This window comes from Globicephala melas, chromosome 6 (genome assembly GCF_963455315.2).
Source record: "Globicephala melas chromosome 6, mGloMel1.2, whole genome shotgun sequence".
NCBI lineage: Eukaryota > Metazoa > Chordata > Mammalia > Artiodactyla > Delphinidae > Globicephala > Globicephala melas.
The window spans coordinates 3,538,987-3,556,881 of NC_083319.1; the positions used below are offsets into that span (position 1 = coordinate 3,538,987).

General features: G+C 62.2%; 1 protein-coding gene across 5 annotated transcripts in view; it reads left to right on the forward strand.

Annotated features, from left to right (window-relative positions):
• The window catches only part of COL5A1 (collagen type V alpha 1 chain), a 154,390-nt gene that overhangs the window by 133,537 nt on the left and 2,958 nt on the right, over positions 1-17,895 (forward strand). For 2 of the 5 annotated variants that reach the window (XM_030838405.2, XM_030838407.2), the window contains exons 56-65: positions 33-86; positions 178-231; positions 363-470; positions 1,620-1,673; positions 2,493-2,528; positions 2,904-2,957; positions 3,356-3,611; positions 4,520-4,632; positions 7,712-7,780; positions 11,332-11,565. In XM_030838405.2, coding sequence (XP_030694265.1) covers positions 33-86; positions 178-231; positions 363-470; positions 1,620-1,673; positions 2,493-2,528; positions 2,904-2,957; positions 3,356-3,611; positions 4,520-4,632; positions 7,712-7,780; positions 11,332-11,565 — 1,032 coding nt within the window. Of the gene's footprint in view, positions 1-32; positions 87-177; positions 232-362; positions 471-1,619; positions 1,674-2,492; positions 2,529-2,903; positions 2,958-3,355; positions 3,612-4,519; positions 4,633-7,711; positions 9,793-11,331; positions 11,566-17,895 lie in introns of those variants that run through there. The other 3 variants (XR_009564231.1, XR_009564230.1, XM_030838406.2) reach the window with 3 other exon arrangements.

Sequence of the window (17,895 nt, forward strand, 5' to 3'; positions counted from 1 at the left end):
GGGACTCACACGGAGGGTCAACTGTCTTTCAGGGTGAGCAAGGTCTCCCAGGAGCCCCAGGCCCCGACGGCCCCCCCGGCCCCATGGTGAGTCCCGGATATGCTCCCGAGGAGCCCCCGGTGGTGGCGGAGGGCGGGATTGGGAATGAGAATTCTGATCCCGCTGCCTCCCCCGCAGGGTCCCCCAGGACTCCCTGGCCTCAAAGGAGACTCTGGACCCAAAGGGGAAAAGGTGAGATGGGGCTCCAGGTGACTCTGTGGTTGAAACTCAGGTTGAAACTCAGCTGTGCTGCCACGTCTAGCTGGCCCGCGTGGCTGGACGGGAGGTGTCGCCACCGCCAACGCCCCTTCATTTTCCCACAGGGACATCCGGGCTTGATCGGGCTCATCGGACCTCCGGGCGAACAGGGAGAAAAGGGGGACCGCGGCCTCCCCGGCCCGCAGGGCTCCTCTGGCCCTAAGGGAGAACAGGTGCGTGGGCTGCTGGCTCTGTGTTCGTTAGAGCCGGAAGGACGTCCCCACGTCCATCAAATCAAGATGGGAACAGCTGAGGGCACGGGCTCGCCCAGGTGACAGCAACCTGGGGCAGAACTGGAGCCCAGCCCGGGCCCTCATTAGCCCTCGTGGTCCTGGTGACCTCAGGAGTGAAGGTCATTTCCCCCCACTCTGTGCAAGACCCTCCGACCCAGCTAATTGTCCAGGAGGTCACTGGCGACGCTCAGCCACATCCTTGCTCCCACCTTGACCCCGTGTATGCACACCTGACCCTAGACTTGCCTGGGAACCCCTGTCGCTAATTGGAGTTTGAAGCCCCCAGGAAACCACAGCCAGGGAACCCTTAGCCTGCAGGTTTCGCCCGTCCTGCGCCTGGGAGCTGCTTGCAGTGGATTCCATGGCCAGGAGAGGCGGGGAGCGAGTGGAGGCAGGGGGCGGGGGGACCTGGCAGGCCGGTCTTTCCCGTCCCCATGTCAGGGCCACAGGGCCGCACTCCAGCCTGTGAATGACCGCTTCCCAAGCCAGGTGTGACAGGCTCACATGTGCCCCTGTGCTTTGCCCACCTTGGCCTGCACCTGACCTGGAAGAGGACAGGACGCCCGAGACAGAGCTGGAGGCGGCAGAGCCGTGAGGCGGGGAGGAAGCTTGTGGGGTGACGGTCCCCCAGCCCGGCCTCGTCCATGGTGTCTCCCTGTGGCACTGAGACCTGGAGAGAGGGTCGCCTCAGAGGCTGCAAACTCCGAGCGTGGGAGAAGCCACTGGGAGGCTGGATGGACAGACAGAGCAGACAGGACCCCAGGACACTTGCGGCCCCCGGCCCGCGGCCCCTGCTTCGGGAGCGGAAAGCGGCCAGAGGGGACCGGGCAGGGACGGTTCACATTAGAACATTAGAAGGCAGCGTTCACACTCAGCCGCCCCCCCCCACTGCCCTGCGGGCAGCAGCGCCGGGTGCCCCGCCTCACAGCAGGTGTTCAGGCCCTGCCGGGCCTAGCAGGGAGCGAGGGCTCCCCTCGCACGTGGCCAGCCCGTGTTGGGGGAAGAGGCCAACGAGAACCGAGGGGCGTGGCTGCAGGACAGGCTCCCTCCTGATCCGAACACTGACGACTGCGTTTCTGCTCCTTTCAGGGTATCACTGGTCCTTCGGGCCCCATCGGCCCCCCGGGCCCCCCTGGCTTGCCGGTGCGTATCTGGGAGGGGCGCGCGGCTCCCCGGGTTGTCCTGGGAGAGTGGGGGGATGGGCCTCAGAGTTACAGGGAAGTCATGGGACCCCCTGGGGTTGGGCCACCGCCCAGGTGGACCTGGTGCCCCGCGCCACGGGTTGATCTGCTCGTTAATTCACATGCGCGTTCCAAGCAGTGGAAGCAAGGAAGTGCGGTCACTGGGCTCTGGTTTCAGGCTGGGGAGGAGAAGTGGGGAGCCTCTGTCTCCGGGCATTGTAGGGCATGTGGACAGCCCACGGTAGGCACCTTGGGGGCTGGCCCCCCATCCTCCCCGTCAGCATGAGCAGAGCCAGCCCGGCCCGGATGTGAGGAGTTGGTGTCCGTCTTCTAGTCACCAGCCTGGGGCCCCCCCATGCAGCTGGGAGACCCAGGACTGCAAAGACATCCTCCGGCCTTGAGTCTCTTCTCACCCGAAACTAGTCAGCCTCTGAGCCCCACCTGGGCCCGGGTGCACGTGGCCCAAGGTAGCCCCGGCTGGTCTGATGCTGGCCCCTGCTGTGGGCTGCTGCGAGGGCTGGAGCGGCTCCGTGTCAGGGCCTCTGGCTGCCTGAGCTGTGATTTCCCTGCTGGGGCGGGTGGGAGGCTGACCCGGGGCACTCGGGACCCTCCTGGCCTCCGTGTGGGTGAGTGCCTGCCCCCGCCCACCTCCCCTGTCAAGCAAGTACAAGCATAGACTCTTGGAGGGGGGACACAGGTGCAAGGAGGGCGTGAAGAGCAGGCTGGTGCCGGGAGGGGAAGGGACCGCCCACCAGCTGACGCTCTGCCCCTCTCTCCGCAGGGCCCTCCTGGTCCAAAAGGTGCTAAGGGATCCTCAGTAAGTGGTGTTGCCCCTGAGCGGCCCATGCCCCCCGGGGGGGGGACGTGCATCACCCTTGGATGAGAACCGCCCTGGGGTCCCCTTTCCCCCTTGACTCCTGGGGCCGGTCATTCACACCCCTCCTCTGTGGCTGGGCTGCCCTGAGTCATCTCAGACTGAGGCTCCCTGCCTTGCAGAAAGGGCTCTGTCCCCCTAAGTCCCCTCCTTGAGGTGTCCAGTTCTCACACCTGGGACTGGGAAGGGGCCCCAGCATGTTAGGTTTGTCCCTCCACCTTCTCCACGTGTTTCCGGGGATCATTCTAGACCTCAAGGGGGACTCAAGTCACATCAGGCCTCAGTGACCAAGGTTGGTTCTCTTTCCTTTTTCCCCAGGGTCCAACTGGCCCGAAGGGTGAAGCAGGCCAGCCAGGACCCCCCGGCCTGCCGGTGAGTAGCCCTTGAGGACTTGGGAGCCAGATGGGGGTTCTCCTAACACCGAGGGAATCGTGGAAGCAACTGTGTGGTTCAATCCCAAAACGTGTGTGTGTGCGTGAGTGTGTATGCCCAGGTGCCTCTGTGTGTGCACATGTGCGTGCATGCGTGTGTGTGCGTGTGTGTGCATGCATGCGTGTGTGTGGCAGGAGCAGGCAGCCCTAGACAGGGCCCCGAGGGATGGGTGTGGAATGTTCCAGAGACAGAGAAGAGGGAAAAGGACTGTACTACCAGGAGGGGCCGGCGTCTGCGGCCCAGGACCCTGCAGGTGCGGCCCTGGCGGTCCCGGCCCGGCCACCACCCGGGGCTGCCTCGTCCTCTCCCATCCTTCACTGTCCCTCTTCCACACCCAGGGCCCCCCAGGCGAAGTCATCCAGCCCCTGCCGATCCAGGCGTCCAGGACCCGGCGGAACATCGACGCCAGCCAGCTGATGGACGAAGGGGAGGGTGAGAACTACATGGACTACGCGGACGGCATGGAGGAGATCTTCGGCTCCCTCAACTCGCTGAAGCTGGAGATCGAGCAGATGAAGCGACCCCTGGGCACGCAGCAGAACCCCGCGCGCACCTGCAAAGACCTTCAGCTCTGCCACCCTGACTTCCCCGACGGTAAGGCGACCGTGGACCCGGGGACAAACGGAGGGGTCGGGGCTGAGCAGCCGGTGTGGCGGGAGGGACCCAGGCCTGGACGGGCACGCACCTCGCTCGGCCTCAGGTCCCCGTTGGTGCAGTGGGGATGCAGGTCCCCCTTGTCACCTGACGAGGCATCATAGTAGGAGGGGAAGCCGTCCTGGGAGGCCGGGGAAAGAGGTCAAGTCTGTGAGGTCACGCAGAGCCAGGGTCTAGTCTAATCTTAGCCACTGTCTGGCAGGTAACCTGCTCTACCCGGAGTCCCATGATCCCTACCTACAAAATGGGAATTAAAACACGTGCCTATCAGAGGACGCGTATACAGTGTATGAAATGCTTTGGGCCTGACGTGGTGTTGGCCGCAGCTGCTGTCAGTGTTAGCAGGAGTCCTCGTGCTGGTATTTGAAGTTGTACTTGGGAGAGTACTATTTAGACTCCAGAACTTCAGTCCCATTCTCACCATTAATAGCCAAGCACTACCTACCTGCTAGAAAATAAGATCCCACTGGCTTGCTCTGGGAAGGATGAACTCTTCTGCAAGATTTAAGGGGTGCCTGTGGTTCCAGTTGACTCTGATCCTAAGTACGTGAACTTCTAGTTTCCCTGGAGCACCTCTGGGTTCCCATCCACCCGCCAGCAGGCAGAGCTTGGGCCCCGTGGGCCTCACGCTCCAGCTGTGCTCTTGGTGATGCGTCTGTCCCTGTCACTCCATGGGCCCAGCAGGATGCCATTGGGCAAAGCCCAGAAAGGGCTGTGCTGCGGCACATGCCCGGGCTGTGTGCTGGCCCTGCTGGACTGAGATGTGGCAGCTGCTTCTGGAACTGTCCAAGGAGCAGCTCTCCCGACCCGCCTCCCTCCCTAACCCCACCCCTAACCCTGCGATCCAGGTGAATACTGGGTGGATCCGAACCAAGGCTGCTCCAGGGACTCCTTCAAAGTCTACTGCAACTTCACAGCCGGGGGCTCGACGTGCGTCTTCCCCGACAAGAAGTCCGAGGGGGTGAGTGCCCGCCTCCGTGGCCTCCTCTCCCGGTGGGGCCGGGCCAGGGCTCCTGGCATTTCACGTGCGGGCAGCTTTAAGAATGAAAGCCAGAAACGGGCCAGATCTAAACTCACGGCTGTCCCTCCGCAAGTACACTTGAATCTGCCCTAGGAAGAAATTTCCAGCAATGGGACGGGCTTAGTGCAGCCTCATTTGTGGAAGTTGAAGGGGTGGTTGGCTCGTGGCTGTCTTCCCCCTACCACGCCTGGGGCTGGGATTTCCGCCACTGGTTGGTCAAATCTTTTCTAAAATGACCCTACAGTTCTGACCTCAGAGCAACCTGAAACCCATGGAAGGACTTTTGGGAGCGAAAGGGACCCAAATACGTCTTTTAGAAGCTGGCGTTTGCTGAAATTCTTAGCGTCAGCTTCCTGGGTAGTCGCTCCTGAGCGCCATGCGTCCCTCACAGTCTGTTCAGCGAGGTTCTGATCCGTGGAGATTTTGTGGGGTGTCGATCTGAGTCTCCTCTGTGGTCTTTCAGCGTCCTCGCCTCTGTGGTGGGGTCTCTGTGTGTGCGGAAGGGTGTGAACCAGTGTGTGTGGATGGGTGTGCAGGTGGTGTGCGGTGGCATGTGGGTGGCTGGTGGATGGCATGCAGATGGCATGTGGATGGCGTGCAGATGGTGTGTGGATGGCGGGTGGATGGTGTGCGGATGGTGTGTGGGTTGCGTGTGGGTGGCACGTGGACGGCTGGTGGATGGCACGTGGATGGCTGGTGGATGGCGTGTGGATGGCTGGTGGATGGCACGTGGGTGGCGTGTGGATGGCACGTGGATGGCGGGTGGATGGCGTGTGGGTGGCGTGTGGATGGCACGTGGATGGCGTATGGGTGGCGTGTGGATGGCACGTGGGTGGCGGGTGGATGGCATGTGGGTGGCGTGTGGATGGCACGTGGGTGGCGGGTGGGTGGCGTGTGGATGGCGTGTGGGTGGCTTGTGGATGGTGTGTGGGTGGTGTGTGGATGGCGTGTGGATGGCGTGTGGGTGGCTTGTGGATGGTGTGTGGGTGGCATGTGGATGGCGTGTGGATGGCGTGTGGGTGGCTTGTGGATGGCGTGTGGGTGGCGTGTGGATGGCACGTGGATGGCTGGTGGGTGGCGTGTGGATGGCTGTTGGATGGCACGTGGGTGGCGTGTGGATGGCACGTGGGTGGCGGGTGGGTGGCGTGTGGATGGCGTGCAGGGACAGGCGTGTGTGGCAGGCGTGTGCTGCTTTCTCTCAAGCACGCGTTGGAGGCCAGGCCCACTGTGGCCCAGGACAGGTGAGGAAGGGGGGCGAGGTCTCTACCTGGGAAGATGGTGGAGACTTTGGCCGCAGTGCCCTTTGCATCTGCCTGGACAGACCCTCCTCCGTAATGTCCCTCCCAGAGGGCTCCCCATCCCGTGCCGCACGCCGAGGGCAGTGGGTTCCTGGAGCCGCAGCCATGGTACCTGTGCAGGTTCAGGGTGGGGCACGGCAGGAGCCGGGCAACCTGTGGTCCTCGGCTTCCCGGCTGCCTCAGCGCCCAGAGCCACTTCCTCTGGAGGGAGAGGTGCCCTCTCCCTAAATCTCACTGTCACCGAGGGGAGCTCCGGCACTCCTGTGGGCCGGCAGGAACAGGGGCTCTGCGCTGACGTGGATGTCTTGGGGACCCCTGTTTCATGTTCACGCTCTCCCTACCTGGAATTTTAAATCCTTGGGAACCCACACTCCTGGCAACAAGACCCCTGTGGTTCACAAGGAAATTCAAACCTCAGGACCGTTGCATCTGGCAGAGGCCCAGGAGGAAAATCAAGTGGAAAAATGCTGGCTCATTCTTTTGTTGCTGTCTGTCCTCTGCAAACGGCCTCGCTGCTGGAGAGGCAGTAGGACGCCCCCCAGGAGCCCTTGCTGGTGGTGGAGCCAGGCGGACGGTGGGCTTGGGGCGCTGAGTGACGCCCGCTGCTCCTTGCCTGTCCTCTGCACCAGTGCTGACCGCCAGGGCCCCACGGGCTGGGAGCCTCGGGCGGGTTGAGGCATTCTGCCCAGTCTCCCGGGTTGCAGGGCCCCCTTGGTGGCGGAAGGGCTGGGGATGGAGGGCAGAAGTCTGGACGAGGCGCCAACCTGCCCACGCCTCTGGTCCTGCTCTGGGAGGAGGCGGCCTTCGTGCTTTTCAGGCGCAGTGCTGACAGCAGCAGGTTTGGAACCAGAGGGGAGAGTCCCGAGGGGCGGGGGGCAGGCTGGGCTTGCTCTTCCTCCAGTGGGGCCGCTTCTCAGGATCCCCTGCACGAGGCCAGCTCAGAGGAGAAGCCAGGGAATGGGGAATGGGACCTGGCGCCCAGGCAGAGCACCGGAGGGACAGCTGGGAACAGGCTGGACCTGTGGTCACTCTCCCCAGAGAGAAAACCCCACCACACACCCGGCACACACGCTGCACACGCACCATTTTACACCACGCTCACACACACCATGTACGCCCACATCCTATGCAGAAACACACACGCACGCCTCACACCCAGCCGGACCTCAGTAGGGTCTCCTGCCCACTCTGTCCGCAGGTAGAGGCCTTGGAGATGGAGCCACGCCCCCAGATCAGGGGATCGAATCAGGGAACGCCCACCTGTCTGCTCTCAGCCTATCAGTAGTAGATGATAGTCTCTGGGCGAGACGAGTGAGGATCCGCCCGTTCACCCCTTCCTTAGTTCACTCCACGAGTTTTCTGCAGTCACGAGGTGCCAGGCTCTGTCCTAGGTGCTGGATACCCAGATCGGGTCAGATGCAGGCTCTCGTGACCCTGCACGTGAAGCAGGTGCTCGCGCCTGGAAGGCACCAGGGCTCCCCCGTCCCCATCGCGGTCAGGGGTCCATGCTGGAGCGAGTGCCCAGCTCTGGGGGAGTTAGGTGCACCTAAGGGATCTTCTCCCAGGAGGCCATCTTGCATCTCCGTGAGGGCAGGACGCAGGCCCGCTTGGGCGGGGAGAAGGCGTGTGTGCAGGACGTGGGAGCATTTCTCGTGAAGGCAGAAGTAACACTGTCGTTCTCTCTGTTTCTCTCCCTCCCCACCTCCCGCCTCGATGTTTAGGCCAGAATCACTTCTTGGCCCAAAGAAAACCCGGGTTCCTGGTTCAGTGAATTCAAGCGTGGCAAACTGGTAAGACGGCCTTCGACTCGTGTGCAGTGTCCGTTAAACCCACCCGTTTCGTATCTTGCAGAGTAAAATGGCCCGCTGGCCCAAAGAGCAGCCCTCCACCTGGTACAGTCAGTACAAGCGAGGGTCCCTGGTAAGTGGCCACGGGGCTGTCTGCTTGCGGCACGGCCTGGCTCGGCTCTGCATGGGACTAATCGCCCCCAGCGCCGCACCTGCTCTCGCCCTCTGGCCAAACTGCTCCACGGCCACGACCGCCAGACTCGGGCCGGCCCCTCCTGCCACGCTGACGAGGGTTCACTGTAGCCGGGAGCAGCTGAATGGTTGTCTCTTCGGGTGGAGGACACGAAGCTGGCATTCAGAGCCCCCGCTGGGTGCCGCCAGGAATTGAGACCAGAGACACCAGGAGTGGAGGGTCTATTTTGCTAAGTCCTAGCGGGCAGCTTGGAGGAAGTGGGTCCTGGACCATTAAACCATCCAGTTCTTTCCAGGATCTGTCCTACTTGTGCCCTGCCCCTGCTGTGGCTGGGGGCCGAGGGGCCATTCCGGTTGCCGACGGGACCCTGGGCTTCTCCGCTGCACCGCCCGCGACCGTGCTGGTCCCTGTGTTAACTTCTGGGGAGCCAGTCTTGAATAGGCCATCCCGGAGGTGAAAGGCAACGGGCATCCCTCTAAAGTTCTGGATGTGATGCTTTTCTAGCCGGTATAGAGGCCGAGGCCATTTGGACCCGATCCTATGGGGCCGGCGACGGCTGCCACGCGGCAGGGTGTTTTCCCCGAGCATCTCGGGAGTTTTGATTTGGGCCCGTTTCCGGAATCAAGTGCAGAGTTCTATGCTCCCTTCCCGGCAAGTTCAAGGACTAGGTTCCAGATGTGGCCGCGTTGCAGGTGCCACGAGAGCCCCCTTTGCTTCCTGCGTTCACTCTTCGGCTAGTGTCCCACCTGGGCCATCCTTGAAGGACGTCCTTCTCACTCAGAAGCCAGCTCTCGGGTCCACGACTTGCGGGCCCGACCCTCTGCCCTCAGTTGGCTCCCCGGAGGGTCCCAGGGCCACGTTCCCCCAGGACTCAGAGTAGGGCCTTCCAGCGGCCTCTGCCCGCTGCACTTGGGGACCCCCCGTTCCTAGGCCCGGGGGCACTCGTGCTCAATTAATATCTCGCGGCCCGTAGCCCTGATTCCCAGCCACTGCGGCTCTTCCCAGGTACTGAAGGTTTGCGCTCACCTTGCCACGTCTGGGGACTTCCTCTCGTCTCTGTGTGGGGACCTCCGGCACCCTCACCCCCTTTTTCTCCTGCTGTTTCTTCTCTCCTTCACCTCCTCGGTGCTATCCTCGGGAAGGAGCCACTGGCAGGCAGAAGGACCTGAAGTGGACGCCCACTCGGGGAGGCAGTGCCCGGGGCCCTTGAGCCGGGTGGATAGAGGTGGGGGGGTGGGGGGCGCGGGAGTCAGGAGGAGCCGGGGCCGTGGTCCTTTCTGCAGCCGTGCTGGTGGCCTTCTCCAGACAGGGCCCCACACACCCACCCCGTTGCTCTGTGGAAGCAGGTAGAGAACACCCACTTTCAGCCACCAGCCCAGAGCCTGTCTGCTGCTTGGGTCCTGTTTCGCAGACAGTTGACCAAGGATGGAGGTGAAGGGACAGTCTAGGGGAAACATCACCGCATCTTTGGCATTTTCCTGCTGCATCATTTCTAGCAGCCTGTGACCATCAGAGTGGACAGGGCATAAATACAGGTCCCTCCCTGAAGAAAGAGGTGCTTTTCTGGGCCGGCTGCCCTGGGCGCCCCACGTGAAGGTGATACTGCAGAGCTGCTTCCCGCCGGGAGGGCGGGGCCTCATGACGGGGCTCTGGGACTCCATCGTGGGGCGGGGCTTGGCCGTGCCTGTCGTCCTCCACCTGCCCGGCACTGGGGGCTTCAGGTCCTTCTGCGTCCAGCACTGCCCGCCTCTCTCTGCGCATGCGTCCTTCCTACAGTCAGTCGCCTTCCGTCCAGGAGGAACAGCCAATGGCCCAGACTGCGGTTGGTATTCACTCTCCCTCCTCAAGGTCCGGCTGGAAGTCGGTGTCTGGTGGCTGTGTGGGGAGCTGGCCAGCAGCTCTGCGCTCCCCCCGCTCCGGCGGCAAGGGCAGGATCCCAGGCCTGGCTCACCGCCTTCAGCTCTAACTGTATAGACATCTCTATACATACGTGCACAATATCGGCTTAAATTCTCGCTCGTGTGTTCAGGACGGCTCTCTTAGGGTAGGCTGGGGGCTAGGGTCCGAGACAGAGCAGGGAGGAGAAACGCGGGTCTCAGATGCTGACGTCCGTCTGTGCGTCGTCTGACGGGGAGACGTGATGGGCCACCCTGCTCTGCTGGGTGTGTGAGGAGAGCCTGGCCTCTCACGCTGAGGGCCTTCAGGGAGAGGAGAGAGCCGCCTCGTCCCAGGGGCTAAGGACCGCCCCCGCCCCTGCTGTGTCCAGCAGCTCAGAAAGCTGCAGTTTAGAAGACGCGGAAACCGATCCGTCTCTCGGGACGCCTGGCACTGGCCCGCGCCCGGCTGAGCTCTCAGCCCCGCGTGCATCCGACCTGCGATGCTGCGAAGGCACTGGAGGACCAACACTGTCTCCCGGTGCTGCCCTGGGTTTGCTGGCAGAGAGCGGGGCTTTCAGCGAGGCTCCTGCCGCCAGAGCGCCCCGGGCTGCCCGCTCAGTGTGGGCTGACCACCCCAGGCCCCGGCACGGCCCACTCTGCTTTCCACTGGATTCCATGCCCGGGCAGGGGCAAGAAGGGCCTCTCCCCTGTGCCTCCACGATGCTGCCTGGTCCCTCCAGGCTTCTGGGTCTTGGCCGTATGTCCTGTGACCCTCTCACAGGCCAGCCTTCCTGTCTGCTGGCCAAGACCCCACGCCTCAGGCCCCTTCCTCCCCGAAGCCACCTGCCCTTCCTGTCTCCAATTCTCATGGCCCCAGCCAGGTCCTTGTACGTCACAGAGATTAACCAGTGGTTTTCATGTATTAGCATAATCTAACAAGCACCGTTTTTTCTCTGGCATCGGGGCACAGTGACAGGGATGTACATGCCAAGCTCATGCCCTCAGGGTACTCATGGTCCAGGGAGGGCTGCAGACCAGGCCCCAGGTGCCTCTGACACAGGAGTCCAGTGCTGGTGTGGAGGGCCTGACAGCCAGTAGGAAAGATGGACACTGAACCGGGCCAAGGTGGGTGAGGGCACCTAACCTTGGCAGGCTTCCTGGAGGCAGAGGCACATGAGCTGAACCCTGGAGGCTGAGTAGGGACCAACCAGGTAAAGTAGAGTGGGCGGGTTATCTAGGTCCCTGAAAGGAATGAGGCGTGGTTCACAGTGTTCCAGGGAACCCCCCAGAGAGCCCAGTGCATGCTGGCCTGGGGCCCGGGGCCCGGGCGTGCAGCAGGTTTCCAGGTGGGGCTCTTGGCGTGGCCCACGCTCCAGAGGAGACAGCGAGTGGCTGAAGCTCTGGAAGCCCCGGCCGTGTGGACGAGGGGCTCTGCGCAGCCTGTGTGCCCTCCCTGCTGAGCGCCCCTTCTTGTGCCCCTGCAGCTCTCCTACGTGGACACGGAAGGCAACCCCGTGGGCGTGGTCCAGATGACCTTCCTACGGCTGCTCAGCGCCTCCGCCCACCAGAACATCACCTACAACTGCTACCAGTCGGTCGCCTGGCAGGACGCCGCCACGGGCAGCTACGACAAGGCCATGCGCTTCCTGGGCTCCAACGATGAGGAGATGTCCTACGATAACAGCCCCTACATTCGCGCCCTGGTGGACGGCTGCGCTGTGAGTGTCGCCCGCAGCCCTGCCTGGGGGGAGGGATGGGCGACGGCGTCCGTCGGTGCCTCACGCAGTTCATTCGCTCACCACGAACTTCCCGGGCACCTACCGTGTGCCAGGCCCTGTGCGCAGCGAGGGCCCAGGCACAGTGCCGCTGACCGTGGCTGGCGGACGTGGAATCCCCAGGCCAGCGGTGGGGACCTTCCCGCGGAGCTGGGGTCGGGAAGGCCACGCTGACACCTGATGGCAAAGGCCGACCGGGGTCCCTGATCCCGTGCCTGCTGTGACGTGGAGCGTTCTTGGTCCGATGCGGAAGTTGAGACGCCTCCACTTTTGGGGAATGTCCGGAGCTGAGTCTGAGTTTGCTCCTGGGAGTGTGGCCGTGCTGGGAGGTGTCCTGCAGACTCAGAGGGCGTTGACAGTGTCAGCCCTTGTGACACCCCCGGCCCTCACTGGGTCACCTCCCTGGACCCTGTGCCGCCCTCTGGGAAGGACGTTCTGCTCAGGCCCGAGAAGCCAGTCAGGCCTGGGGTTGCTTCGCTCTTTGGCCCCCGGCCCCTGCGCTTGCCAGGGTCAGCCCCTCGACTGTGCCTCCCGGGGCTGCGTCTGCCCTGGGCAGCCCGGGTCCGAGCTGCATCCTCCTGTCCTGGGCCGTGCACGGGGCCCAGTCCTGGTGAAACCTTCGGTCGTGTCCCTCCTGTGGCCTTTCCAGGACTGGAGATGGGGGTGTCAGCAGGAAGCACCGCCTCTGCGGGTCTTAGTGTCACATCTGACATCAGACCCCCGGCCTCTCACCACCTGCTCCCCAGAGACCCTGCCCGAGGCCCCCCACCCAGCCTGGCTCCCTTGGGGGACACTTAGTGTCCAGGGCCAGTTTCGCGGTGCCGGCGCCTGTGGACACCCTCCTCTGGAAGGCACTGTGCCTCTGGTCTCGAGGTCGGGAAAGCTCTTCGCTAATTCCCAGGCCCCAGTTCCGGTCAGGGCCCTTCCCGTGGATTTCCACATTGAGGGAACCACGTGCAGTCCCTTCTGGTTCTTCCTGGTTCCAGAAGGTTTCACCACTTGGCTCCAACACCCTTGTTGTACAGAGTGGCCAGGACACGTATCAGAGCTGGTCACAGGTGTCCCGGGCACTGAGCTGCCTCTGCGTGCTGGTGAGCAGCCAGTGCTCCTGCCTGTGCGTCCATCTTCCCCGCTGGGCGTTCCTGTCCTGTGCTTTCGGGGCGTGTGTGTGGGATCTGAGGGTTCTCCCTAACGCCTGCTGAGGTGGTCTGGCTACTTGGCCAAGACAGAGTGTCTGGATGGCCCTGCAAGGCAGGAAAGTGGGAGGGCAGCGCTGACCCACTGGGTCGCTAGTAGCCGCTGAGGGCAGGACTCGGGTGGATCCAAGTTCACGTCCCGCCTGCTCCCTGGCTGCCCCGCTGCGACTGGGATGGACCCTTCAGCTGTGGGAAGCTCCAGTCCTTCTCTCTACAAAAGGATCCAGTTATAATCCCCAAGGGATTCCTTGGGGCTAGAGGTGAGTGCAGGGCAGGCATGGGGCCAGGGTGCCCGGAAGGGCGGCCTCCCCTCCACGCTGCCCTGGCCCCTGGGACTGGTGACGGTCAGTCCTTCAGACCTGCCCATGGAGTGCGCAGAACTGGTCCCTGTTTAAGGTCAGATAGGGATGCAGTTCCCTGTGGAAAGAGATCCAGAAGCATCCGGAAGCCTCAGCCTTCCAGCACGTGTTCACGTTCCTGACGCAGACGCCAAGCTGCTCCCAGAAGGCCGTGAGGCACCGGGTAAAGTCATCCCTCACGTCTGTCTTCTACAAACATAAGTTATAACAGCACCGCGTCACAGGGCTGTTCCAGGGGGAACGTGCCTAAAACGACCTCAGAGCCGTGCTCAGCTGCCGTGAGCCCCAGAAGAATCCCTGTTCCTGTGATTGTTTTAGGCAACACGGGCTCACAGGCACAAGGCAGTCACGGTGGAGGTGTGAGGAGAAACAGGGACTCTCGTAGAGCAGAGGCAGAGCCTGGGACGGGGCTTGGAGCTCCTTGGCTTCCACGGCAGAAAGGGAAACACTCTGGGTGGCCCCATACGTGTCATCTGGTAAAGCGTGCAGACTGGTTTTCTGGAAGAGAGACCGTTCCCTGGAAGGGATGCTGGGAGAATGTATCTTGTGAAGAACCGACTGGGGTGAAAAGGCAGAGGCCCCTGGCCCCCTAATGCAGCTCAGAAGCCTCCTGCACTCTTGAGAGCTTCCTGGGAAGATTCCAGTGCCCCATGCCTCTTCCTCTCGAAGCTCCCTGCCCAGAATTTTCCAGTACTGCTGTCGAACTCAGAACCTGACCTCCCGGCTCTGCAGGCTCCCAGTACAGGGCAGGCTCGGACCTTCCTTAATCCTACAATCCAAAGTCCTCTCCCTCTGGCCCAACGTCTCCTGATGACGTGGGTGTGCTGTCAGCATCTGGGGCAGCTGCCCATTGCTTGGGCCTTTCAGGACATCACCAGCATCCATGCACCCAGGGCACGAGGAGCACTCCCCACTCCTGGGTGAGAACCACTCATCAGGGTCTTCGCTTTATTTTGTGAGTGACCTGCCAAGACCCTCAGGGTGTGGCAGAGCTGAGTCTCCTAATTCCCACCCCAGCATTCTTCCCACCACAGTCCCTTCCTGGCATAGCTGCACCTTGAATGCCTCCATCAACGGGGAGCTCACTACCTCCTGAGTCAGCCCAGGCCACGGTTCTGAAGTCTCAGTGTTAGGAAGCTCTTCTGAGAAATGAGCTGGAACCCGTTTGCCCATTGTTTCCACCTGTCATTCCTGTTCTGTTCCCTTAAGGCATGCAGAGAAAAGCTGGTTCTAGACCAGAGTTTCTCAGCCTTTGGGGCCGGATGATTCTTTGCTGTGTGTGGGTGTGGCAGGGGAGTAGAAGGGTCCTGTGCACTGTAGGACGTTGAGCAGAATTCCTGGACTTGACCAGCTAGATCCTCTACCCACTCAGCTGTGACAACCAGAAGTTCCTCCAGACATGGCCACATGCGCCCCGGGGAACAAAACTGCCATTCTACAGGAAGGACAGTCAAAGATTTGGGGATCGCTCAGAAGGCTGGAAGGACCAGGCTCCTTCGCCTCCACCCAAAGAAGTCAGCCCTGCTGCCCAGGAGCTCCGCAGCTGAGATCCACGGGACTCCCGACCGTGAGCTTCTCCTTGAGAAAATCAACAGCACCGATCCAATTTTCTGCCCCGACGCCAGGAATCCTGGCAGTCATTTCTGAGCTCTGTAGTGGTCCTCTGGGCATCGCCAATGCAGAGGCAAGACTTAGCATCATGGGAATATCTGGATTTGGCGCTTGACATTTTTACTTCTGGAAAAGATGTTGCCTTTGAGGAGGTGGAGAGATCATGACTCTAGACAGAATAATCCTGTTGATGGAGGACATGGGCCCACGTTCCTTCAGGCAGGGGAGGGGATTCCGGGGAGGGTTGGGCCCAGCAGAGCATGGAGGTGGGGCATAGGGGCACTTCTGAAGAACGGCCTGGAACGGGCAGCGCTCTGCTCACCCCACCCAACTCCGCTGCCCACCGGAAGTTCAGCCACAGTTTGAAAAGTCACATCCCTCCCAGGTAATCCTGCAGGAGGCCTGAAGGAATGCGTGCTAGCTGCCTCCCCCGGGGCGGGGGGGGGGGCTGCTTGATTCACATGGTGATAAGGGCCAGGGCTTCCCTGGTGGCGCAGTGGTTAAGAATCCACCTGCCAATACAGAGGACACGGGTTTGAGCCCTGGTCCGGGAAGATCCCACATGCCGCGGAGCAACTAAGCCTGTGTGCCACAACTACTGAGCCTACGCTCTAGAGCCTGCATGCCACAACTACTGAGCCCACGTGCCACAACTACTGAAGCCTGCGCGCCTAGAGCCCGTGCTCCACAAGAGAAGTCACCGCAATTAGAAGCCTGCGCACCGCGACGAAAAGTAGCCCCTGCTCGCCGCAACTAGAGAAAAGCCCGTGCGCAGCAACAAAGACCCAACGCAGCCAAAAATAAATAAATAAAACAAATCTATTTAAAAAAATAAGGGCCAAAGACACTGGGATTCGGACGCTGGCACGATGCGGCCCTGTAGCCTGATGGGTGGGCCACTGAGCAGGGCCGGCCCTGTGGAGGAGCACAGATGACCGGGCAGGAGGCCCAAGGAGCCACGCCACATAAATCCCCTTGTCTGTGCAGCTCTGCGCACCCCCGGGGGCCATTGCCAGCCCGTAATGGTTATTAATGCCTCAGGAACGACGGAGTAATGGAGCGGTGTGCGCACGGCGGCTTACAGCTTACAGATGCCCCCGCTAAGCGCTCTGATCATCGGAGCTCTGGGGCCCATCAATCCGAGAGAAGTCACCCTGCCAGCTGAGCACGTGCCGCCGTCCCTTGTGGGCGGAAGAGACGGACGCCGGCCCTGCCAAGGGCTGTTTGCCCCACTCCCTGGGGGGAAGGAGAAGGCTGGGCTGCCCAGCTCACGGGTGCACGAGGCTCAGGCCGCCTGTGGCCGAGGCCGCACAGCTCCCCGGGACAGCAGCAGCCCAGGGGAGGCCAGCCCAGACGTCTCACTTGAGTCCCTGCTGGGTGGTTGTCGGACCAGTGAGGGGTAGAGCTGGGGCAGGCAGGGTGGACTCTGGCCCCTCCTCGCTGGACTGGCCGAGGGAGGGCGAGGGCTCAGCTTCCTCCCACGGCTCCATCCTGCAGGGGCGTGGCTGGGCATCCTCTCTGGGGACCCCGTGTTGGAAGCTCGTAGCATCTGTGCCCTTGAGCTCCTGGCCGCCGGAGCAGGTCCTTCAGACAGTGTCGCTCAGGGGATGGCCGTGACCCACGTGTGTCCGAATTGCCCGAGCTGCGTCTAAACCAGGCAGACGCTGCATCCACCCTAGGCCTCCTGAATCCCATCTCTGGGAGGGACCAGAGCCGGTAGTGCTAACGAGCTCCCGAGGGGACGCACGTCGGCTCGTAAGTGCGAGTCCTGGCTTTAAAGCATTTCCAGCCTGGCCTGCTGCGGGTAGGAGTGAGCGCTCTCCTTAAGGCAGGGCTGTGGGGAGGACAGGTTCGCGGGGTCAGGGAGGCCCTTCAGGAGGCGACGTCTAGAAGCTCACAGAGCAGGTCTCTCCCAGGCTCGGCACCTTCGTGGAGGCCTGGCCAGGAGCCCTGCCCCCATGAGGCTTCCTTCCATCCTCGCCACCTCCTGGAGTTCCAGTGGAGAAAAATGAGCCGCAGAGAGCATGTTACTTATCCATGGCTTGTAACAAATTACCTCCCAAAGGTAGCACCTAAAAAAACAAATATCTGTCATTTGACTCAGTTTCCGAGGACCAGGACTCTGGGGGCAGCTTAGCTGCATGGCTGTGGCCCAGCATCTCTCCCGGCCTGCATGAGCTGCCGTCACAAATCACTGCAGAGCAGGGACTTGTCGAGAACAAGCAGTTGTTCCTCACGGTTCTGGAGGCTGTATGTCTGAGCTGGGCGCCGGCTGACGGGCTCTGGTGAGGGCCCTCCCCCGGGTTACAGACAGCCGCCTTCATGTGGGGTTAAGAGCTTTCTGGCTGTTTCTTAAAGGGGCACGAGTCCCATTCATGAGGCTCCACTCTGACCTAATTGGCTCCCAACGGCTCTGCCTCCCAACTCCGTCACAGTAAGGCTCGCCCACCTGGATCTGGGGGCCACACACAGTCTGTCCCTAATGGTGCCGTGAGGTTGCTGAGCTGCTGTCACATGAAGGTGCCCTCGTGAGGGGCTGTTCCTCACCAAGTGGGCTCCCCCGGGGAGGGATCCGTGGGGGATATGGGGCTGGGGCCGTCGTGGAAGCTGCCGCCCGGAGAGTGAAGGCCGCCTCATAGCAGCTGGACTTACTGAGCGCCTCCCCAGGGTCATGCAGGGCTCCAGGGGCTTTATGTGGTCACACAGGTGATGGTCACGGCCTCCCCCAGAGGGAGGGACCCACGCTGTCCCACGGGAGGGGAACAAGGCCCCGGGAGGCACTGCCTTCTCCCTCAGCTGGACATGCCTCGCTGGGGAAAAGACGGGAGGGAGGGCCTCCCCGGGGCCAGATCCAGCTGAGGATGTGCCTGGTCCAGTGCGAGGTGGAGAAGGCTGCTGGTCCCAGACAGGTGGGCAGACCGTGTCTACGAGGATCCGGGACCCTCGTCTTGGGGGAATTGATGGGGGACGGGGTCAGTGCCTCCCTGACAAGTGTCCTAATGCTCAGGGTTGGCTGTAGGTGCTGTCTGACCAGGGTGGACCTGCACCTTCACCCCCTGTATTCTGGGAGATGTGGAGGGCGGCAGAGGGGTGACACCACTCCTGGA